At 57.6% G+C, this 24985-nt stretch overlaps 1 protein-coding gene across 1 annotated transcript in view; it reads left to right on the forward strand.

Annotated features, from left to right (window-relative positions):
* The window catches only part of LOC144334884 (uncharacterized), a 201400-nt gene that overhangs the window by 34553 nt on the left and 141862 nt on the right, over window positions 1–24985 (forward strand). The window contains exon 2 of the mRNA XM_077966729.1: window positions 23943–24231. Coding sequence (XP_077822855.1) covers window positions 23943–24231 — 289 coding nt within the window. The remainder of the gene's footprint in view (window positions 1–23942; window positions 24232–24985) is intronic.

Raw genomic sequence — 24985 nt, forward strand, 5'->3', positions numbered from 1 at the left:
TTAATCTCAGTATCACAGACACTGGACAACCACTTGTGATACTCTTCCAAATATCCAGATCAGGTTGCCAGGAGTCACCCCCGGACGGCCCCCCTGACTTCTGGGAGCCCCATCGCGAGGGGGTCAGGCACCCCCCGCGATCGGGCTCCCAGCCGCCAAACCAGGCCGGCCCCCCTGGCTTCCGGGAGCCCCATCGCCGGGGGGTCAGGCACGCCCCCGATCGGGCTCCCAGCCGCCACCCCCGGCCCGCCCCCCTGGCTTCCGGGAGCCCCCTCGCCGGGGGTGCCGGCACCCCCCGCGATCGGGCTCCCAGCCGCCACCCCCGGCCCGCCCCCCTGGCTTCCGGGAGCCCCCTCGCCGGGGGTGCCGGCACCCCCCGCGATCGGGCTCCCAGCCGCCACCCCCGGCCCGCCCCCCTGGCTTCCGGGAGCCCCCTCGCCGGGGGTGCCGGCACCCCCCGCGATCGGGCTCCCAGCCGCCACCCCCGGCCCGCCCCCCTGGCTTCCGGGAGCCCCCTCGCCGGGGGTGCCGGCACCCCCCGCGATCGGGCTCCCAGCCGCCACCCCCGGCCCGCCCCCCTGGCTTCCGGGAGCCCCCTCGCCGGGGGTGCCGGCACCCCCCGCGATCGGGCTCCCAGCCGCCACCCCCGGCCCGCCCCCCTGGCTTCCGGGAGCCCCCTCGCCGGGGGTGCCGGCACCCCCCGCGATCGGGCTCCCAGCCGCCACCCCCGGCCCGCCCCCCTGGCTTCCGGGAGCCCCCTCGCCGGGGGTGCCGGCACCCCCCGCGATCGGGCTCCAGGCCGCCACCCCCGGCCCGCCCCCCTGGCTTCCGGGAGCCCCCTCGCCGGGGGTGCCGGCACCCCCCGCGATCGGGCTCCCGGCCGCCACCCCCGGCCCGCCCCCCTGGCTTCCGGGAGCCCCCTCGCCGGGGGTGCCGGCACCCCCCGCGATCGGGCTCCCGGCCGCCACCCCCGGCCCGCCCCCCTGGCTTCCGGGAGCCCCCTCGCCGGGGGTGCCGGCACCCCCCGCGATCGGGCTCCCGGCCGCCACCCCCGGCCCGCCCCCCTGGCTTCCGGGAGCCCCCTCGCCGGGGGTGCCGGCACCCCCCGCGATCGGGCTCCCGGCCGCCACCCCCGGCCCGCCCCCCTGGCTTCCGGGAGCCCCCTCGCCGGGGGTGCCGGCACCCCCCGCGATCGGGCTCCCGGCCGCCACCCCCGGCCCGCCCCCCTGGCTTCCGGGAGCCCCCTCGCCGGGGGTGCCGGCACCCCCCGCGATCGGGCTCCCGGCCGCCACCCCCGGCCCGCCCCCCTGGCTTCCGGGAGCCCCCTCGCCGGGGGTGCCGGCACCCCCCGCGATCGGGCTCCCGGCCGCCACCCCCGGCCCGCCCCCCTGGCTTCCGGGAGCCCCCTCGCCGGGGGTGCCGGCACCCCCCGCGATCGGGCTCCCGGCCGCCACCCCCGGCCCGCCCCCCTGGCTTCCGGGAGCCCCCTCGCCGGGGGTGCCGGCACCCCCCGCGATCGGGCTCCCGGCCGCCACCCCCGGCCCGCCCCCCTGGCTTCCGGGAGCCCCCTCGCCGGGGGTGCCGGCACCCCCCGCGATCGGGCTCCCGGCCGCCACCCCCGGCCCGCCCCCCTGGCTTCCGGGAGCCCCCTCGCCGGGGGTGCCGGCACCCCCCGCGATCGGGCTCCCGGCCGCCACCCCCGGCCCGCCCCCCTGGCTTCCGGGAGCCCCCTCGCCGGGGGTGCCGGCACCCCCCGCGATCGGGCTCCCGGCCGCCACCCCCGGCCCGCCCCCCTGGCTTCCGGGAGCCCCCTCGCCGGGGGTGCCGGCACCCCCCGCGATCGGGCTCCCAGCCGCCACCCCCGGCCCGCCCCCCTGGCTTCCGGGAGCCCCCTCGCCGGGGGTGCCGGCACCCCCCGCGATCGGGCTCCCAGCCGCCACCCCCGGCCCGCCCCCCTGGCTTCCGGGAGCCCCCTCGCCGGGGGTGCCGGCACCCCCCGCGATCGGGCTCCCAGCCGCCACCCCCGGCCCGCCCCCCTGGCTTCCGGGAGCCCCCTCGCCGGGGGTGCCGGCACCCCCCGCGATCGGGCTCCCAGCCGCCACCCCCGGCCCGCCCCCCTGGCTTCCGGGAGCCCCCTCGCCGGGGGTGCCGGCACCCCCCGCGATCGGGCTCCCAGCCGCCACCCCCGGCCCGCCCCCCTGGCTTCCGGGAGCCCCCTCGCCGGGGGTGCCGGCACCCCCCGCGATCGGGCTCCCAGCCGCCACCCCCGGCCCGCCCCCCTGGCTTCCGGGAGCCCCCTCGCCGGGGGTGCCGGCACCCCCCGCGATCGGGCTCCCAGCCGCCACCCCCGGCCCGCCCCCCTGGCTTCCGGGAGCCCCCTCGCCGGGGGTGCCGGCACCCCCCGCGATCGGGCTCCCAGCCGCCACCCCCGGCCCGCCCCCCTGGCTTCCGGGAGCCCCCTCGCCGGGGGTGCCGGCACCCCCCGCGATCGGGCTCCCAGCCGCCACCCCCGGCCCGCCCCCCTGGCTTCCGGGAGCCCCCTCGCCGGGGGTGCCGGCACCCCCCGCGATCGGGCTCCCAGCCGCCACCCCCGGCCCGCCCCCCTGGCTTCCGGGAGCCCCCTCGCCGGGGGTGCCGGCACCCCCCGCGATCGGGCTCCCAGCCGCCACCCGCGGCCCCCCCCCCTGGCTTCCGGGAGCCCCCTCGCCGGGGGTGCCGGCACCCCCCGCGATCGGGCTCCCAGCCGCCACCCGCGGCCCGCCCCCCTGGCTTCCGGGAGCCCCCTCGCCGGGGGTGCCGGCACCCCCCGCGATCGGGCTCCCAGCCGCCACCCGCGGCCCGCCCCCCTGGCTTCCGGGAGCCCCCTCGCCGGGGGTGCCGGCACCCCCCGCGATCGGGCTCCCAGCCGCCACCCGCGGCCCGCCCCCCTGGCTTCCGGGAGCCCCCTCGCCGGGGGTGCCGGCACCCCCCGCGATCGGGCTCCCAGCCGCCACCCCCGGCCCGCCCCCCTGGCTTCCGGGAGCCCCCTCGCCGGGGGTGCCGGCACCCCCCGCGATCGGGCTCCCAGCCGCCACCCCCGGCCCGCCCCCCTGGCTTCCGGGAGCCCCCTCGCCGGGGGTGCCGGCACCCCCCGCGATCGGGCTCCCAGCCGCCACCCCCGGCCCGCCCCCCTGGCTTCCGGGAGCCCCCTCGCCGGGGGTGCCGGCACCCCCCGCGATCGGGCTCCCAGCCGCCACCCCCGGCCCGCCCCCCTGGCGTCCGGGAGCCCCCTCGCCGGGGGTGCCGGCACCCCCCGCGATCGGGCTCCCAGCCGCCACCCCCGGCCCGCCCCCCTGGCGTCCGGGAGCCCCCTCGCCGGGGGTGCCGGCACCCCCCGCGATCGGGCTCCCAGCCGCCACCCCCGGCCCGCCCCCCTGGCGTCCGGGAGCCCCCTCGCCGGGGGTGCCGGCACCCCCCGCGATCGGGCTCCCAGCCGCCACCCCCGGCCCGCCCCCCTGGCGTCCGGGAGCCCCCTCGCCGGGGGTGCCGGCACCCCCCGCGATCGGGCTCCCAGCCGCCACCCCCGGCCCGCCCCCCTGGCGTCCGGGAGCCCCCTCGCCGGGGGTGCCGGCACCCCCCGCGATCGGGCTCCCAGCCGCCACCCCCGGCCCGCCCCCCTGGCGTCCGGGAGCCCCCTCGCCGGGGGTGCCGGCACCCCCCGCGATCGGGCTCCCAGCCGCCACCCCCGGCCCGCCCCCCTGGCGTCCGGGAGCCCCCTCGCCGGGGGTGCCGGCACCCCCCGCGATCGGGCTCCCAGCCGCCACCCCCGGCCCGCCCCCCTGGCGTCCGGGAGCCCCCTCGCCGGGGGTGCCGGCACCCCCCGCGATCGGGCTCCCAGCCGCCACCCCCGGCCCGCCGCCCTGGCGTCCGGGAGCCCCCTCGCCGGGGGTGCCGGCACCCCCCGCGATCGGGCTCCCAGCCGCCACCCCCGGCCCGCCGCCCTGGCGTCTGGCAGCCCCCTCGCCGGGGGTGCCGGCACCCCCCGCGATCGGGCTCCCAGCCGCCACCCCCGGCCCGCCCCCCTGGCGTCTGGGAGCCCCCTCGCCGGGGGTGCAGGCACCCCCCGCGATCGGGCTCCCAGCCGCCACCCCCGGCCCGCCGCCCTGGCTTCTGGGAGCCTTGTGGACCCCCAGCCTCTTTCTCATATTCTGAGTAATATCATCTCCCCATCGGAAAATTTTCAACCCCTTCTCAGACGATTGTACACCCCCAGTGTGCACACCCTCAGAGGGAGTAACCCCCTCTTTATTAGGTGTCACATCAGCCTCTTCCTCCCTGAATATTCAGAACAGTATCCCACCGTTGTTTCTACTTCCAGTGAAACTGATTGTCATATCCTCCTCTCCCAAGCAGAAGTTGGAAACTCTGTCACGGGGGGTGGACACCGTTGTGATATAGAAATTAACATCGTCCTCTCCCGGGTTTACATCAGGAGCAAGTCTATTAATCATTAATATTAATAATTATATTAATATTAATAATAATTATTGATATTAATGATCACAATAAAGAGAGTTAAAATGAATACTGGTTTAAAAGGTTAACCATTTGTATTCATAATTATTAGTAATATCACTATTAATAATAATATTATGATATTAGCAATTAATGTGACTTAAATCAATACCCAGTGATGCTGGGAATACAATAATGATTAGTATTAGGAACTAATAATATTATTTGATGGCATTAATATTAATAATTAATTGAAAGCAGGCATAATCATGTATTGAAAATCATTATCCATAATTAATAATGGTATCTTATGAATTTTTAGTATCATTGATAATTATTAAAATCGATCATTGATGATTAATAATCATATTATTATTCCTCATTCCACAGGAAGTGTAAACCTACTTGTGATGCTGTTCTTAATAACCAGGTTCGGAAAGCAGGACTTTAGTTTTAATATCGCAGTAGGTGTACACTCAGCACGTGACACTGATCCTAATATGAACGGGGGTAGAGTATCACATGACTCCAATTATAGCAATGGATGGATAGCTACGTGGTAATATTGCTCCTAATATTCCCGGAAGAAGCCTTTGCTATTTGTCCGAATATGGCACTGAGGGGACAGTTTCTCTGAGATAGAGTTCCTAGTATACGGAGTTGGAGAGGATGATAATAATTCACAGGATGTGTGCTCCCGCCCAGTGATATTGTAATTACTATCCTGGGAGGGAGAGGATGATATTGCACTCTGTACAGCAGGAGGCGTACACCCAGTCTGGGATATTGTTCTTAATATCCATGGAGGGGACAGGCTGATATTACTCGCAATGTGGCACAGGGTGGACATTCACCCTGTTTCATCCTGCTCAATATTCCAAGGCCGAGAGACAGATATTAATCTCAGTATCACAGACACTGGACAACCACTTGTGATACTCTTCCAAATATCCAGATCAGGCTGCCAGGAGTCACCCCCGGACGGCCCCCCTGACTTCTGGGAGCCCCATCGCGAGGGGGTCAGGCACGCCCCCCGATCGGGCTCCCAGCCGCCAACCCAGGCCGGCCCCCCTGGCTTCTGGGAGCCCCATCGCCGGGGGGTCAGGCACGCCCCCCGATCGGGCTCCCAGCCGCCACCCCCGGCCCGCCCCCCTGGCATCTGGGAGCCCCATCGCCGGGGGGTCAGGCACCCCCCGCGATCGGGCTCCCAGCCGCCACCCCCGGCCCGCCCCCCTGGCTTCTGGGAGCCCCCTCGCCGGGGGTGCAGGCACCCCCCGCGATCGGGCTCCCAGCCGCCACCCCCGGCCCGCCCCCCTGGCTTCTGGGAGCCCCCTCGCCGGGGGTGCAGGCACCCCCCGCGATCGGGCTCCCAGCCGCCACCCCCGGCCCGCCCCCCTGGCTTCTGGGAGCCCCCTCGCCGGGGGTGCAGGCACCCCCCGCGATCGGGCTCCCAGCCGCCACCCCCGGCCCGCCCCCCTGGCTTCTGGGAGCCCCCTCGCCGGGGGTGCAGGCACCCCCCGCGATCGGGCTCCCAGCCGCCACCCCCGGCCCGCCCCCCTGGCTTCTGGGAGCCCCCTCGCCGGGGGTGCAGGCACCCCCCGCGATCGGGCTCCCAGCCGCCACCCCCGGCCCGCCCCCCTGGCTTCTGGGAGCCCCCTCGCCGGGGGTGCAGGCACCCCCCGCGATCGGGCTCCCAGCCGCCACCCCCGGCCCGCCCCCCTGGCTTCTGGGAGCCCCCTCGCCGGGGGTGCAGGCACCCCCCGCGATCGGGCTCCCAGGAGCCACCCCCGGCCCGCCCCCCTGGCTTCTGGGAGCCTTGTGGACCCCCAGCCTCTTTCTCATATTCTGAGTAATATCATCTCCCCATCGGAAAATTTTCAACCCCTTCTCAGACGATTGTACACCCCCAGTGTGCACACCCTCAGAGGGAGTAACCCCCTCTTTATTAGGAGTCACATCAGCCTCTTCCTCCCTGAATATTCAGAACAGTATCTCACCGTTGTTTCTACTTCCAGTGAAACTGATTGTCATATCCTCCTCTCCCAAGCAGAAGTTGGAAACTCTGTCACGGGGGGTGTACACCGTTGTGATATAGAAATTAACATCGTCCTCTCCCGGGTTTACATCAGGAGCAAGTCTATTAATCATTAATATTAATAATTATATTAATATTAATAATAATTATTGATATTAATGATCACAATAAAGAGAGTTAAAATGAATACTGGTTTAAAAGGTTAACCATTTGTATTCATAATTATTAGTAATATCACTATTAATAATAATATTATGATATTAGCAATTAATGTGACTTAAATCAATACCCAGTGATGCTGGGAATACAATAATGATTAGTATTAGGAACTAATAATATTATTTGATGGCATTAATATTAATAATTAATTGAAAGCAGGCATAATCATGTATTGAAAATCATTATCCATAATTAATAATGGTATCTTATGAATTTTTAGTATCATTGATAATTATTAAAATCGATCATTGATGATTAATAATCATATTATTATTCCTCATTCCACAGGAAGTGTAAACCTACTTGTGATGCTGTTCTTAATAACCAGGGTCGGAAAGCAGGACTTTAGTTTTAATATCCCAGTAGGTGTACACTCAGCACGTGACACTGATCCTAATATGAACGGGGGTAGAGTATCACATGACTCCAATTATAGCAATGGATGGATAGCTACGTGGTAATATTGCTCCTAATATTCCCGGAAGAAGCCTTTGCTATTTGTCCGAATATGGCACTGAGGGGACAGTTTCTCTGAGATATAGTTCCTAGTATACGGAGTTGGAGAGGATGATAATAATTCACAGGATGTGTGCTCCCGCCCAGTGATATTGTAATTACTATCCTGGGAGGGAAAGGATGATATTGCACTCTGTACAGCAGGAGGCGTACACCCAGTCTGGGATATTGTGCTTAATATCCATGGAGAGGACAGGCTGATATTACTCGCAATGTGGCACAGGGTGGACATTCACCCTGTTTCATCCTGCTCAATATTCCAAGGCCGAGAGACAGATATTAATCTCAGTATCACAGACACTGAACAACCACTTGTGATACTCTTCCAAATATCCAGATCAGGTTGCCAGGAGCCACCCCCGGACGGCCCCCCTGACTTCTGGGAGCCCCATCGCGGGGGGGTCAGGCACCCCCCGCGATCGGGCTCCCAGCCGCCACCCCCGGCCCGCCCCCCTGGCATCTGGGAGCCCCATCGCCGGGGGGTCAGGCACCCCCCGCGATCGGGCTCCCAGCCGCCACCCCCGGCCCGCCCCCCTGATATCTGGGAGCCGCCACCCCCGGCCCGCCCCCCTGGCTTCTGGGAGCCCCATCGCCGGGGGTGCAGGCACCCCCCGCGATCGGGCTCCCAGCCGCCACCCCCGGCCCGCCCCCCTGGCTCCCAGCCGCCACCCCCGGCCCGCCCCCCTGGCTTCTGGGAGCCCCATCGCCGGGGGTGCCGGCACCCCCGGCGATCGGGCTCCCAGCCGCCACCCGCGGCCCGCCCGCCTGGCTTCTGGGAGCCCCATCGACGGGGGGTCAGGCACCCCCCGCGATCGGGCTCCCAGCCGCCACCCCCGGCCCGCCCCCCTGGCATCTGGGAGCCCCATCGCCGGGGGGTCAGGCACCCCCCGCGATCGGGCTCCCAGCCGCCACCCCCGGCCCGCCCCCCTGGCATCTGGGAGCCGCCACCCCCGGCCCGCCCCCCTGGCTTCTGGGAGCCCCATCGCCGGGGGTGCAGGCACCCCCCGCGATCGGGCTCCCAGCCGCCACCCCTGGCCCGCCCCCCTGGCTCCCAGCCGCCACCCCCGGCCCGCCCCCCTGGCTTCTGGGAGCCCCATCGCCGGGGGTGCCGGCACCCCCGGCGATCGGGCTCCCAGCCGCCACCCGCGGCCCGCCCGCCTGGCTTCTGGGAGCCCCATCGCCGGGGGGTCAGGCACCCCCCGCGATCGGGCTCCCAGCCGCCACCCCCGGCCCGCCCCCCTGGCATCTGGGAGCCCCATCGCCGGGGGGTCAGGCACCCCCCGCGATCGGGCTCCCAGCCGCCACCCCCGGCCCGCCCCCCTGGCATCTGGGAGCCGCCACCCCCGGCCCGCCCCCCTGGCTTCTGGGAGCCCCATCGCCGGGGGTGCAGGCACCCCCCGCGATCGGGCTCCCAGCCGCCACCCCTGGCCCGCCCCCCTGGCTCCCAGCCGCCACCCCCGGCCCGCCCCCCTGGCTTCTGGGAGCCCCATCGCCGGGGGTGCCGGCACCCCCGGCGATCGGGCTCCCAGCCGCCACGCGCGGCCCGCCCGCCTGGCTTCTGGGAGCCCCATCGCCGGCGGTGCCGGCACCCCCGGCGATCGGGCTCCCAGCCGCCACCCGCGGCCCGCCCGCCTGGCTTCTGGGAGCCCCATCGCCGGCGGTGCCGGCACCCCCGGCGATCGTGCTCCCAGCCGCCACCCGTGGCCCGCCCGCCTGGCTTCTGGGAGCCCCATCGCCGGCGGTGCCGGCACCCCCGGCGGTCGGGCTCCCAGCCGCCACCCCCGGCCCGCCCGCCTGGCTTCTGGGAGCCCCATCGCCCGCGGTGCCGGCACCCCCGGCGGTCGGGCTCCCAGCCGCCTCCCCCGGCCCGCCCGCCTGGCTTCTGGGAGCCCCATCGCCCGCGGTGCCGGCACCCCCGGCGGTCGGGCTCCCAGCCGCCTCCCCCGGCCCGCCCGCCTGGCTTCTGGGAGCCCCATCGCCGGCGGTGCCGGCACCCCCGGCGGTCGGGCTCCCAGCCGCCTCCCCCGGCCCGCCCGCCTGGCTTCTGGGAGCCCCATCGCCGGCGGTGCCGGCACCCCCGGCGGTCGGGCTCCCAGCCGCCACCCCCGGCCCGCCCCCCTGGCTTCTGGGAGCCCCATCGCCGGCGGTGCCGGCACCCCCGGCGGTCGGGCTCCCAGCCGCCACCCCCGGCCCGCCCCCCGGGCTTCTGGGAGCCCCATCGCCCCGAAATGTCTACTAAAAATACAAAAAAAGAGAGAAAATGCCAGGTATGGTTGTGGGCACCTGTAGTCCCAGCTACTCAAGAGGCTGAGGCAGGAAAATCACTTGATCTCGGGAGGTGGAGCTTGCAGTGAACCAAGATCGCACCACTGCTCTCCAGCCTGAACAACAGAGCAAGGCTCCATTTCAAAATAAATAAATAAATAAATAAATAAATAAATAAATAAATAATAAATAATTAAAATAAGCCTCCCAGTCTATGGCACTTTGTCATAGCAGCCTGAATGAACTAAGACAGCTCAGTACGAATCAAACAGAAGGCCAGGTCACAGGAACCTAAAGGAAGTCCTCCTAAAAGCAGAATGACATCAGGGAAGAAGGAACAATGGCAGGAGGGGCAAAATAGGACCTCAGGGCTGTTCTAGGACACCCACGTCCCAGGCTGTGAGGCTACCTGTGGAGCTTGGCATCCTGCCAACCCAGATCAGTGGCACAGGTGCCTACCGGGAGCTGTGCAGCAGACCCCGTCTTTCTCAAGGAGCCTTCTTGGGACCAGTCTTCCGGACTGGCAGTGGACAAGAGCTTTACAAATGTCCTCACAATTGCATCCATGGGCAAGAAATTCCACTTCTAGAATCATTCTTAAAGAAGAAGAAAATGTTTAAATAAATAAATAAAACAATAAAATTAGACTCATTCTTGGAATGTTGCCAGGATATAGCTTACAAGATAGGAAAACAAGCTCAAATTATAGGAGTGTATTTAATAAAAGAAAAAAAGAAAGAAAAGATTAGAACAGTCAGAAGATGGTCATATTCTAGAAGAGCTGCAGGAATAAGGGAATTAAAAACAATATGCTCCAAAACCCTTTAGAGAAGGTATGCTTGGGCTCCAGACATTTGGCCTGGTTTTTTGGACAAAAGTGGTGAATTGGTCCTCTCTCCCTCTCTCTCTCCCTCTCTCTCTTTCTCCCTCTCTATGTCCTTCCCTCCATCCCTCTATCCATCCCTTTCTCTCTCTCTCCCTCTCTCTGTCTCTCCCTCCCTCCCTTTCTCCCTCTCTATCTCCCCCTTTCTCACTCTCTCTCTCTCTCCCACTCTCCCCTGCCCCCTTTCTCCCTGCCTGCTTCTCTGTCTCCTCCCTGCATCCCATACACATCATGGTAGAAAGGCCCCTTAGGATCATCCCACATCCTCTGTGGCCATCCACACCTGCCAACCTGCCCTCTGATCTGTATACTGTCCTGGTTTATTCTGCCCACCTGAAAAACCTCGGCCATGCAGGTAGAAGATGCTGCTGTTCTATTTCCATGATGCCAAATGCCTAGAAATTAAGGGGAAAACGCATTCACCAAAAAAATGGGATTTTATGTTGAATCTTAGCATTTACTTCTGTTATCCTCCTTTTTTTTCTTTTGTTTAGGTCTGTGTCCTGGGAAGCTCTGGGATGAACATGACTCCTGAGCACAGACGCCGCCCTCACAGAGGTTCGTGTATGCTCGGCTTCATCCTCGGAACTTTACACTCACACTTGACTCGCCCACTTTACGTGTCTTTTTTTTTTTTTTGGCCTGACTTTTAGAAAACCAATCTGAGAATAAAGTTTAAAAAGAGAGTTTCTGAACCCTTAACTGAGGTCAAAATCTTGGAGTGAAAGCCAAAGATGCAGTGTCCAAGGAGTCAGGGGAATGGGGGCATCTTCGAACCCAGAATCAGTCAGCAGTGGGGAGAAAACAAGGGCTTCTATGTGCGGCTCCCTGATGAGCACTCGGAAAGCAAATGCGTTTCAGTCCAGAAGAAGGTCAAGTGAGGAAATGAGCTAAATGGGGCTTATTCCTTGCTCAGCCCTGAGACTAGGCTGGAGGCCCCAGGCAGGAGAGGGAGGGCCAGGCCCCATAAGCCTCTCCCCACGGAAAATGATGATGGGCCAGGAAGCTGCAGAGTGAGTCGACCTTCTTGCCCTCTCTGCAGAGGCCTGGCCCTTGTGAGTGAACCCCCTCACTCCCTCTTATTATTTAGTCTTGCTACTGTTGACATATTAAAGTTGGTGATCATTTGGAACATGAGTGCTAAACTGAATTTTGTTAATTCTAATAATTTATCAGAGCATTTTTATATTTCTAGGAAACAGAATTATACATTATCCTCAGAATTATTTTATCTTTCTTGTTAATAATAACAGTCCTTCAGTCGCCCTGCCTTCCCACTGGGTGTGAGTGCATCTCTGCTAATGTGGGGCATGAGAATGGATGCCAGAGGCAGAGCAAGCAGCTCAGAGGCCATAGCAGCTATTTATTTTTTTGTTTATTTATTTATTTATTTTGAGATGGAGTCTCACTCTGTTGCCCAGGCTGGAGTGCAATGGCGCGATCTCAGCTCACTGCAACCACCACTTCCTGGGTTCAAGTGATTCTCCCGCCTCAGCTTCCAGAGTAGCTGGGATTACAGGCACCCACCACCATGCCGGGCTAATTTTTGGTACTCTTAGTAGAGACGGAGTTTCACCATGTTGGCAAGGTTGGTCTTGAACCCCTGGCCTCGGGTGATTCACCCACCTTGGCCTCCTAAAGTGCTAAGATTACAGGCATGAGCCACCATGCCCGGCCCATTGTGGCATCTTAATCACAGAGTGAAGAAGGCCTGGACCCAGCGTGAAGATGATGAAAAGGGGGAAGAGCAGCTCTCTCACCTATAGTGCTGCCAGGCGCTTCCAACTTTCAACATAAGGGACACTAAATAGCTTTCCCAACGAAAACAACTGAGATGTTGGGTAAAACCTACAAAAATGCATCTTTGTAAGTGCATTACTGGGCTGGCATTGAAGGATGGAATCCACAGCAGTCGATAAGGAATTGGCGGGAACCAAAGTGGAATTTATTTTTCTGTTTAGACAGTTGCACAGAGGATGGGGCATCAGAAACAAAACCGGATGTCTCTCCAAAATGAGGTCAGAAATCTGACATCTTAGACTTAAAATAAAAGCCCACCTCAGAGCAGGAGCAGCAAGGAGAGCAGCTGTCCCTGCATTGGTGCTGGGTGGAGGGAAAACCACTGACCCTGAGAACCGATGAGAAACAGTCCTCCAGGAGTTCATGCTGGAAGACCTCGAGAGCATGGGTCAAATCGACGTGGCACCAGGCGGCTGCTAACTTCACCTCTACCCCATGTGAGTGAACATCTTTGCTGAAACAATGCAACCCTGTCCTCAAAATATCTCCCCACTTAAAATTCCAAGAAAGATAAGTCCTCGTGCAAAAAGTTACAAAACATAAGTAAACAAAGTACTGTGGATACATCCAATAATTCAAGAAACAAATTGAGCAGAGCCACAAAAATCCAAAATGTGGAAAAGATCAACTGCTGGCAAAGTATCCACTGCTGTTGCTCCCGTTAAGAGACTGTATTTCATAAAAAGCTAGACACGCCCCTCTGTGGCCTCACACTTGCCTTCTCAGGCATGTCTGCCCCAGAAATGCCTTTGCACTGCCTTCTCCAAGAGACACATACGGGGCAAGAATATTTAGGCAGTGATTGTAGACATAGAAAACACTTGAAAGCCACCCAAATACATCTCTATCAAGGAAAAAAGCTGGCATAGTCACATTGTGGAATATGATACAGCTGTGAAAATGAACTGCCGTTAGAAGCATCAGCAATGAAAAATTACAGTGAACAAAGGAAATTACTGAAAAATACACTGCTATTCCACATACAGTTCACAAACTATAACATATGACATGGCTGAATAATATACAGAGAAATGATATAACTTATGAAAAGCAAGACAAACATTAACACATTAGTCCTATGTCTGGGTGAAGAAGGGAGACCCAGGTGATGAAAGAAGGGCGCATTGTAGCCTTTCAAGACACTCGATGCTAATGCATGATGACAACAGCGCAATTATTAATCTATCAGATTATGCATTCAGTTTTGTTTGTTTGTTTGCTTTTGAGGCGGAGTTTTGCTCATGTAGCCCAGGCTAGAGTGTAATGGCACGATCTCGGCTCGCTGCAACTTCTATCTCCTGGGTTCAAACAACTCTCCCACCTCAGACTCCCGAGTAGCTGGGATCACAGGTGCCTGCCATGATGCTCAGCTAACTTTTTGTATTTTTTTAGTAGAGACGGGTTTCACCACATTGGCCAGGCTGGTCTTAAACACCTGACCTCAAATGATCCACCCGCCTCAGCCTCCGAAAGTGCTGGGCTTACAGACATGAGCCACCGTGCCCAGCCAAATTTTATAGACTCTTAGGTGTCATATATTTCATAATTAAACATAAAAAACTAAATGTTTACTGTACTTTGTAAATGAAAGAGCAATAAAAATTGTTGCAAACTTTTAAACATCAAACCTGTTGTATAGCTCATAGTGACCCTCCTATTAAGCTGTGGTAAGCTCCAATTGGTATTTCATTGTTATTTTCTAAAAACTAGGTGAACAGAGGAAAAACAGAATTCAGTTTTAAAACAAGATATTAAGATAATGTTACTGGTTGAAAGTGTCCAGGTTGTTGGTGCCTTGAACCAAGAATTGGACGCAATGCAAAAATGGAGCAAGGAAAGAATGAAGCAGCAAAGCAGACATTTACGGAAAATGAAAGCACGCTCCACAGGGTGAGAGCGCCTGAGCACAGGGGGCCCGTTACTGAAGTTTCTAGGGCTTAAATCCCCTCTCGAGGTTTCCATTGGTTACTTGGTGTGTACCCTACGTAAATGAAGAGGATGAAGTAAAATTACAAAGTCATGTACTCGGTGTAAGCCCTGTGTAAATGGAGAGGATATTTCTTGTCATACCGCAAGAGTTTCCATTTGATTTCGTTCTCGGAAGTCAAGGTGAATCGGCCTTATGTTCCTGCCTCCAGACCCTTTTCTCCTGCCTCCGTGGAATGGATGGCAGGACATGGAAAATGGTTTTGTCCAAATGACATGTCCCAGGGCACTGGCAGCTGAGGACAAGAGGGAACCAGTTGGTGTCACTGAGGAACGCTCACCCGTGTCTCCACACCGCACAGAACAAAGTGAGTGTCCTTGTCCTGAACCCTCTGAAGTGAGTATCTCGCCTCAGGGCTTTCATGAAACCCTTTTTAGGAGAGGCTCCTTCTCTCTCCTTCTGCAGCCACAAGGCAGCAGGGATAGCCCCTCTCTCGCTGAAGTTCTTCTTAAAAAAACAAAGAGAATAAAATACTAGAATTAATGTAATGAATAATAAAATAATGAAAATGAAAGTATGTTTCACAGAAGCAGCTCTGGAGTTTCATGTATTGGTGGCATTAAAAGCAGAAAATGGGCCTATAGGCCTGGCGGGGTGGCTCATGCCTGTAATCCCAACACTTTGGGAGTCTGAGGCAGGTGGATCACGAGGTCAGGAGATCGAGACCATCCTGGCTAACACATTGAAACACCGTCTCTACTAAAAATACAAAAAATTAGCCATACATGGTGATGGGGCCCTGTAGTCCCAGCTACTCGGGAGGCTGAGGCAGGAGAATGGCGTGAACCCGGGAGGCCGAGCTTGTAGTGAGCCGATATCGCTTCACTGCACTCCAGCCTGGGCAACAGAACAAGACTCTGTCTAAAAAAAAAAAAAAAAAAAAAAGAAAAAAGGAAATGGGCCTATAGAGCTCCATTTAATGGCAAAAAATTAAGGAAAGAATAAAAAGACTCTGCTAATAATGGTGACGTGAGCTGCTCATATTGTCATTTTCTCTGAGACCTAATATTGGGGAGGAGGTGGGACCACCTGCCACCAGGCTCCAGGTGATTTTCGGGCTGTTCCCCCAAATCACTGCAGCCTCTTCCCTGCTGGTCCCTTGATCCTGCTGCTGTGCCGGGCGTCCTGAGTGGCAGGAGGCACCTCGGCAGCTTCCAGTGGGATAGGCCTGTGGCATTCTGAGCCTGAATGCCGTGATCACTAGGAAGTAAGGAGACACAAGCAGGAAGGGTTCAGGGATGGAGCGGCCGCTTCTCAGGGATCAGTCTCGGGCCCGAGCTGAGAAGAATCCCCTTTCAGGACGATGGCTCCAGGCTGAGGTCAACGCTGTTTCTGTGCGTTATGATGACTGACCTGCATCCACAGGGAAGCGTATCCGGGTTCCTTTTTCCCAGGCAATGTTGGGAATACCTTGAAATGGGCACTGGTGGATTTCAATTCCAGCCTTCCAGAAGCCACTCCAAATGGAAATGGAGCTAACGGATGCAGGTGGAGTAAGTAAACAACTTTAGGTCCCAAACAACAATTTTCACATACAATATAGTGTACAGGGAAAAATAAAGCCTTGGGACCCCAACTCACAGCCAAAACGGAAAAAAATCATTAAGTTGGAAGCTGAATCATGCAAGAAACTGCCTTTCCTTTTGTTCCTAAGCAGATAGTTACAGATAGCTACATCTCCACAGGAAGCTGGTCTATGTTCACCTTATCTTATATAAAGGCTTATGTAGAGGACTGATTTACCGCATGTGAGATGAAGACGTAACTGATCCTTCCCCATCTGCTCTCTTTCTCTTGCAACCTGAGGAAGACCACAGGTTCCCTCTCTCCCCTCCTGCCCACCATTTTCCTCCAGCCCACCCTTCCCCTCCAGCCCACCCTTCCCTCCTGCCCACTCTTTTCCTCCAGCCCAGCCTTCCTCTCCAGCCCAGCCTTCTCCTCCAGCCCGCCTGGAAGAGGAAGAGGTCTGCAGCTTACATCAGAATCTCGAAGTTGACACCCAAAAAAGGTAAAAGATCCTGCGGGATGCTGGCATATACAACTAATGAGATAACGCTCTGGGTGTACATCCTAGCATACAGGAAGAGCATTCTTGTTCATGGCGGTGGTTTCAAATATTTCAGTGAGTTTTCCCTTGAATGCCTCAGTTGGGAGCCACTTCAGTTCAGCGCAGGAGGCAAGGGAGCTTCAAGGACTGGTAGTTATGAATTCAAGCTTATACACAGTGACAGATCACAGGTCTGTGGAAGATACTGGTCAATCAATATACAGAGGTAGCATTCCATAACTGAAGCATAGGGCATATCTGACTTCATCTGACAAGGCTAAAATCATGATTATTTTTCTAACTGGGAAATTTATGTAACTTATTTGCCAATAAACAACCATCTCTCTCTCCCCATTTTCTGACATAACGCTAGTCGTTAGAGAAATGTTCCGATGATGTTCATGAAAGAACAAACCAATGTCTTCCGCTTTAATACCACCTATTTCACACATATGACTCTTGCTGCTTCCATGTGACACTAAAAATATCGGGAGTGCCAGGAAGTCTCTTTAATCATCGTTCTCCAACGTGCTCAGGAGATGAAGTCATTCTGTGAAGTGGACTTCAGTTGACACCACTGAGAAAATGTCCTAGAGAAAGTAAAACTTGTAGTGGCCTCATACTTTACAGAAATAATCCAACTTCTTTCTTTCATTTCTTTCCGGTTTTTGGACATTAATTGTAATTGGTTCAGGGCGACCTGTTTCTGCATCAAAGTCTTGGGAAGCTTCCATCTGTTTTTATATTATATTATATTATATTATATTATATTATATTATTTAGAAATAGAGTCTCACTGTGTCACTCAGGCCAAAGTGTAGTGGTATGATCACGGCTCACTGCAGTCTCAACCTCCCAGGCTCGAGCCAATCCTCAGGCCTCCACCACCTGAGTAGCTGGGACTGCAGGTGTGCCACCATGTCCTGCTAACGTTTTATTTTTATTTTTTTATTTTTTGTAGAGACAGGATCTCGTTATGTGGCCAAAGCGGGTCTCAAACTCCTGGTCTCAAGCAATCCTTGTGTCAGCCTCCTAAAGTGCTGAGATTATAGACATGAGCCATGGCACGCAGCTGATTTATTAGTTTATTTTCTCAGAACTCTATGCAACCTGATTCTTAATACATAAGGAAAGAGAAGCCAGTCAAAAGTGGAAGTAGTTGCACACAATGAAAGTGTCATTTGGCACTTAGACAAGAGAGGCGGATTATAAAAATGAAAGATCTACATGTCGCAATTGGCTGTGGGCTTGGACTCCAGCACTTTTTATTTTTATTTTTTTAGGAGATAGTGTCTCACTCTCTTACTCAAGCTGGAGTGCAGTGATATAATCATAGCTCACTGTTATCTCAAACTCCTGAGTTCAAGTGATCCTCCTGCCTCGACCTCCCAAGTACCTGGGACTACAGATGTGCCATCGCTCCAGGTAATTTTTTTTTTTTTTTTGAATTTTTGTAGAGACGAGGTCTCCCTGTGTTGCCCAGGCTAGTCTCAAACATGTGACCTCAAGCAATCGTTCCCCCTTGGCCTCTAAAGCACTGGGGTTATAGGTGTGAGTCACTGTACCCGGCCAAGAAACCAACCCCACCTGTTTTCTATATAAAGTTTAGCATCTAGATACGAGGCAAAATAAGTTTTCAAGATCAAGGAGTCTGAAGGGAAGCTGCTGGGAGGGGAATGGGCTCAAGGCAGCGTTTTCTGGTCTACAGTTTTGCTTATTCTTGGACTTTCCAAAGTCCTGAAAGAAGCAGAAGGAAAGTGAGAAGAGAGGAAGAGGCAGGAGGAAAGGAGGAGGGCTGCACCTCTGCGGTTGCAGATTAGCCCAAGCCGGCTCAGTGGCTGGGAAGGAAGGGAGGAAACCCCCAAGGCCGAAGGTGGAGTCAGAGTCCTGGGTCCAGCAGAGACTGGACAGGAGGAGGGTGCCGGGAGCCAAAGACCTTCCTGCTAGCACTGCAACCTCTTAAACTGCTTAGGCTTTTATCTAAATTTGATATGTCCGCATTTTGTAGACCTCCAAACCAAGTCACTCAGGGTAACCCAGACAGGAAGGGGAGGATGATAGGAGAAGGTGCCCCACCTGATGATGCCCTTCTGGCTTTTATCCATTCCTGGGAATGACTCTTTCTCCAACTCGGGGGATACCCCTATGGGAGAATACAGTGGCGTGGACCAGCAGTGGAGAATTCCAAGTCCAAAAAACGATTGGCATTTTCAAGGAAAGTAAGAAATCATCCTGCATATATGAAATATTGGGAAAAAGGTTGTTACTAATAATTCTCAAGCGACCACTCTGGTGAGACTGGGTTTCTCTGGGGTTGTGTGGAGCAGGGTGTGTGTACCGTGTGAGCACATCCCACCCTTCAGACTCCTTCAGCTCCTGTCTACTGTAGCAGTCAGAGGGCAACTCCTGTCCTCATCTCCTCTGAGTGACCCACTCACTCATTCACTCACTCATTCATTCACTCGTTAACTCATTCACTCACTCACTCATTCACTCATTCACTCCTTCACTCGCTCACTCACTCATTCACTCACCCTTTTACTCACTTGCTCATTCATTTACTCATTCACTCACTCATTCACTGACCCATTCACTCACTCACTCACTCATTCACTCACCCATTCATTCACTCATTCATTCCCTCATTCACTCACTCAGTCATTCCCTAACTCACCCTTTCACTCACTCACCCATTCACTCATTCACTCACTCATTCACTCACTTATTCACTCACTCACTCATTTCCTCATTCATTCACTCAATCATTCACTCACTCAAATCATTCACTCATTCACTCACTCATTCACCTCTTCACTCACTCATTCACTCATCCTTTACTCACACACTCACTCATTTATTGACTCATTCACTCACTCACTTGTTCATTCACTCACTCAATTCTTCACTCCCTCATTCACTTGTTCGCTCACTGACTCATTCACTCACTCTTTCCCTCACCCATTCACTCACTCACCCACTCATCTGTTCACTCACTCATTCACCCACTCACCCATTCACTAAGTCACTCATTCATTCACTCACTCACTCATTCATTCACTCACTCACTCACTCATCACTCATTTATTCCCTCGGTCACTCACTCATTCACTCACTTATTCACTTGCTTATTCACTCACTCATTCACTAAGACGCTCATTCATTCACTTACTCACTTATTCACTCACCCATTCACTCACTCACTCATTCACTCATTGACTCCCTTGGCAATTCATTCACTCACTCACGGTCACTCATTCAGTCATTTACCCACTCACTCACTCATTTCTCCTTCCCTCATCCACTCACTCACTCATTCACTGACTGACACTCACTCACCCATTCACTCATTTACTCACTCATTTACTCCTTCACTCACTCACTCACTCACTCACTCACTCACTCACTCCCTCCCTCCTTCATTCATTCATTCAGCAGCACCCATGACAGGTTCACTCTGTCCTGGGCTCTGCTGTTGCCCTGGGACTGCAGCAGGGAATAGTCAAAGATCTCTGAATCCACGGCATTCAGAGTTCAGCCAGGGGACCTTTCGAGAAGCCCAGCAGATAGGTGAAATGCCCCATGTGTGACACTGACGAGGATGTTTTAAGAGCAGCAGGGAGGGAACAGGAGTGTGCATGGAGCCCAAAATTTCTAAGAGGGTGATCTGGGGAGGCCTCACCGTGCAGGAGACCTTGCAGGACAGACCTGTGGAAAGTGGGCAGAGTCGGTAGGGAGAGGAGGGCCTGGGTTGAGGAAAGAGCAGGCTAGGCCTGAGGTTGTCGGGTGCCTGCATGGGCCTCTGGGCAGCACCAGGATCTGAAAGGACCAGAGGACAGGCCAGTGTGGCTTGTGTGGGGTCTGTGACTCCGAGTCAGCAGAGAAGATGCCTGAATTACATCCTGATAGGTGCACCCTGACTTTGAAGCTGAGGACACCCGAGACATGGAGGTGGGGTGGAGGTTGGGGCAGAGCAGGGGATGAGGAGGGAGCCTGTTCCGGTCCAGGTCAAAGGTGGTGGCCTGGCCCTAGTGGCTCCAGATGCAATGAAGAGCCAATGGGGACTTTCCTGAGGGACTTAGATGCCAGGGTGGAAGAGCACTGCAAGGCTTCAGCCTGAGCCCCTGGGAGGATGGAGTCACCAGGAGCTGAGGTAAGGAAGACTGAGCGATGGGGGGTTGTGTGGGGGGTGCAGAGGCCTGAGCTCAGTTTGGCCCCTGCAGATTTGAGATGCCCACTCCATGCACAGGCCGAGACAGCAGAGAAGGGGAAGAGACTGCAGCTCAGGTAGCCCTGGGATGTGCAGCCCCACATGCTGGGGCACTGGGTCATGGTGTCCTCATGGCTGGGAGCTGCTTCCCTCCTGGGATGCCAGAACTCCTTTAGGGCACATCGGCAACTCCTGCGCTCACCACTGAGGGGAAGTGGGAAGGGCAGCTGTCCCTATGCATGTTCTCCTTCACCTTGTCCTAGGCAGGTCCCAGGCAGCACCACCCTCCCAAGTGGCTCCCCTTGGCCGCTGTCTCTAGTGTTCACAGCCAGACCCTAGAAGAGGGCTGGACTCAGCGGCTCACTTCTGATGAATAGAACCAGGCAAAAGAGATGGTGGTCTCTCCTGAGATTGGATTGGGAGGAGCTGAGGTTCTGTCCACTGGAACTCTCCCCCTGGCTCTTGGTAGGTGCTAGTTCTGGCAAAGCCAGTCACCCGCCCAGGGCAGAGGGCAACCTGAAGCTGATGCCACAGAGAGACTGGGGCCTTCAGTCCAACAGCCTGCAAGCAACAGAATCCTGCCAGCAACACAGAAGTGAGCATGGAAGCAGCTCCTCCCCTGATGAGCCTGAGCCTTCAGAAGACACAGCAGCCCTAGGCAGACACCTGCTGCAGCCCTGGAGAGCCCCTGGGGCAGAGGGCCCAGTGAAGCCTGCCTGAACTCCTGGCCCAAGGAGTAATCATTCCTGGGGTATAAGTGTGTGCTGGTGTGGGCCTTTGGAGTAATCTGTCAAGGGACAATAAAGAACAAGCACACACCTCAGGTCCTACTGGGTGGAAGCTGTACAGTCAGCACGGCATGTAATATCTTCCTCTTGAATTAGAAGATTCATTGCTAAGGCCAAAGTTAAAAAAAAAAATTAAAAACCTCTAGTTGTAGCAACATTGAAATACATGACTTTCAAAAAAAAAAAAAAAGCCATAGCTATTCTTTTCCATCTTACAGGTATATATTAATATATGTTAATTCCCTGACTGACTGAGCAAGGGGCCAAACTCATAAGAACAGATGTGTGAGGACCGTCAGTGACCACCCTGACCCCAGCCCTTATACACAGACAAACTTTTGAACATAATCCGTAACCTTGGGGGTCTTGACACTCTAAATTTTATTGTTTTTCATTAGCTATTTCTATTCCCTAAACAATACCTGTTCATCGCAGAGAAAAATGGCATTGCCTATACTAAGCAAAAGAAAGGAAATAAAATGCTCAGAAACATTTACAGATGTATGCAGACTCACACACACACACACACACACACGCACGCACTCACACACAGGCTCGCACTGCGTCTAGGCCTGCCTTTTCACTTATTTGTATGTCCTGAACATATTTCCATGTCAGTAGACACATATCTTTGTAGCGGTAACAGCAACTAAATATTATTGCAGCGCATATTTTTACCATCATTTATTTAACTCACCATGTTTGAACTGTTAGGTTGTATCTATCATTTTCTGTATTACAGACAATTTGATGACAAATGACCAATCCCCTAATGTTCAATATAAAAATATCAATTGTATAAGGAGATAACGGGTATTTGGCTAAAATAAAATTCAGTGTGGCCCACCTTCTCCACATGTAACATGCTCTAAAAAGGCATGAATAATTAAATTAGCCCTTCTATTCTCCAGCACAGATCCTGAGCCCAGCTGTGGGTGCAGGTGCTTAGAGCCTCGGTCTCCTCTTCTGCCCGCCAGAAGGCAAAGGCCACTCAACTGCCACCTTAAGACAGCCAGGATTCGCCTCTCCCTTTTAATTAATAGAATAATGCTCAGGTTCACTGCATGAGAGCAGCGCTCTCTGACTTTGCATTCATCAGGATAACCTAGGTGGTTTGTTTAAAACTACACATTTCCTGGCTGAGCTCCCAGAAACTGGACTTCAGTGGTTTAATGGGGGTGTGCATAGGACAGGTGATTCTGAGGACCACGAGGGGTTAGGAATTTCGCCGTTAATTCTGGCCAAGGGAGAGATTAGACTATCCAGCATTGTCTGCAGCATATATTTTTTTTCCTCTTTTGCAATGAATATTTGATGCTCAGCGGGATGAGCCCCAGGATGAGGCACACATCCAAGAAAAATCCATGCCTCTCCATCTTTTCCCCAGGATTGCCCTTTGGTGAGACTCTCCTTTGCGATTGCTTCACTTTCCCGGGTTCATAGAACAAACCTCTTCTTAGTCTCTTTTGTTGTTTCCTATCTGTTCAACAAACACCCACTGCGCAGGACCATCCTCCGGAAAGCCCTCGAGTGTGGCCGTTTGGGAGCCCTTCTTCGTGGGGTGAGCACTGAAGGAACCGGGATCCCATAAGCCCGTGCTTTTGTAGGGGCTGCTCCCTGTCCCATCGCAGGTAACTGGCACCAGGCTGTTAAGCTGTGGATGGGCAACTGGCACAGCGCTTTGGATGTGCGTATTTCAGCACGTGGAGTTGGCCGGTGAAGTCAGCCGAGGTCGGCACAGCGTACAGCAGCGCGCCTGTCCATAGGGAGGAAGGGTCGTCCCGCCTCCCCGCCAGGTCAGTCCCGTTGCGCCTCCTCCTATCCCACTCTGACTTTCGCGCGCCCATGCGTCTCTGAGTGTAGCGCCCCGATACTCTCCCCCACCCCAAGGATTCTTCTCCCTACGGGACGAGCTGGGGGCCCGGGAGCGCCACAGACCCCGTGGACCCGGGAAATCGCAGCTTCGTCATAGCTAAGCTCGCCGCGCTCAGCTTTTCCCACCACCTGGAGGATCCACTCTCCGTGCGTCCTTCCCGACCTCAGGCTGCAGAGAAAACGTGGGGGCGGGGATCGAGGAAGCCGCGCGCAGAGGCTCCTAGCGCAGCCCCAGGAGGAATCCTGCCGCCACCAAGAAGCTGTGCGCGCGGCCGGGCTCGGCGCTGACAACAGCCGGATCTACCGGGCCTGCCGCGAGCCTCCGCGTCCAGGTGGGGTCTCCGCGCCCCAATTCCACCCCGCCCCGCCATCGGCGCTCCCCGCAAGTGCGGGGTTTCCACCGGCCCCGGCGTTCGCGCCCACTCACGGTCTCCCTTGCCCCCCCCCTCCCGCCCCGGGAGATGCTCCCGGCGTTCTATTCCGCCCTGCCTTGACCCGCCCAGCGAACGATGTGACCCCGCCCCCTTGCGGTCTCCCCTCCCCCGGTCGCTGCCCCTGCCCCCACCTGTGGCGCTCCGGGCATCTCTAAAGGCCCCAACCAGAGTCCTCCAACCCACCCGCAAGGGTAGCGCACCGGCAACGCGGCCCCACCCCCAGGGACTCCGCCCACTTGTGGTGTTACCCCCGCCTCCGCGACCTCACCCACCGCTAGCGCGGCAGCCACCTACGACGACCCCCGCGTAGTAGGTCCTCCCGCCCACACCCGGCCCCGGCCAGCCCCTGCCCCTTTCTCTGCCCCTTTCCCTGCCCCTGCCCCTGCCCCTAGCCGCGCCCCACCCCCGCAGCCCCTCCTGTGCGCTTGGGCCCCGCCCGTCAAGGCCCTTTGACGCTAGGGCCGGGCGGGGGCGCGGGCGGGGCAGCGTTTCCGAGTCGGGCGCACGCGGGCAGGGTCTCCATTGCCTGCTGCGCACCCGGACTAGCGGCTGCCCTCGGCCTCCTCGCCTTGGACGCGGAAGACTCCCGGGCCCCCAAGGGCTCCTTGCGGAAGTTCCTGGAGCACTTCTCCGGGGCCGGCAAGGCCATCGGCGTGGTGACCAGCGGGGGACATGCTCAAGGTGCGCGCCCCCCTCCGGGCGGCGAGGGAGGGACGGACGGAGAAGGGGAGAAGAGGGAGAAGGGGAGAACAGGGCGAAGGGGATGGGGGAACCGGGCAGAAGAGGGGGAAGCGATGGGAGGACCCGGGGAAAGGTGGGGAAGCGATGGGAAGAACTGGGGAGAAGCGCGGGGAAGCGATGGGAAGAACTGGGGAGAAGCCCGTGCCCGGGAGCGGCAGGGGTACCTGCGGGGCGGCGGGAGCCGGCAAGGCAGCCCCGGGGTCCATGCCGGGTGGGGCGGAGGAGGAAGGAACATGGCGATAGGAACCTCCATTCGGAAAATAGTGAGCTTTCCACCCTCTCCGGTTTATGTTTTAAATTGAGCCTGGTAGAGGGGGTCGCCTGGAGCACCTTCCGGGGTCGTTCTGCCTCTGAGCTGTAGGATGGGGCCGGGCTTCCCCTCCGAATCCTGGGTACAGCGCGATCACTTCTTAAGTTGCCCCCGCCCCCCAACTCCGCCCCACGCCACCCCCCAGCTTGTGGAGGAAGAAACGGCCGGATCTCGGCGGGCCTCCTGTCGCCTCGGGCCCCCCGCGGCGTGGGCGGGGTCCCGGCTGCTGCAATGCGGGAAAAGGCAGGGGTGCTGTGGGTTCCCGCCTAGCGTCTCCGAGGCAGTCCGGCAGCCCCTCGCGTTTCCGTTGGAAGATTTTAAAAAAGGGTTTCCTGCGCTCGCATGTGCTGTCGCCTTCCGGCTCGTGACAAAACCGAAAACTAA

Source organism: Macaca mulatta, chromosome 15 (assembly GCF_049350105.2).
Source record: "Macaca mulatta isolate MMU2019108-1 chromosome 15, T2T-MMU8v2.0, whole genome shotgun sequence".
NCBI classification, from domain to species: domain Eukaryota; kingdom Metazoa; phylum Chordata; class Mammalia; order Primates; family Cercopithecidae; genus Macaca; species Macaca mulatta.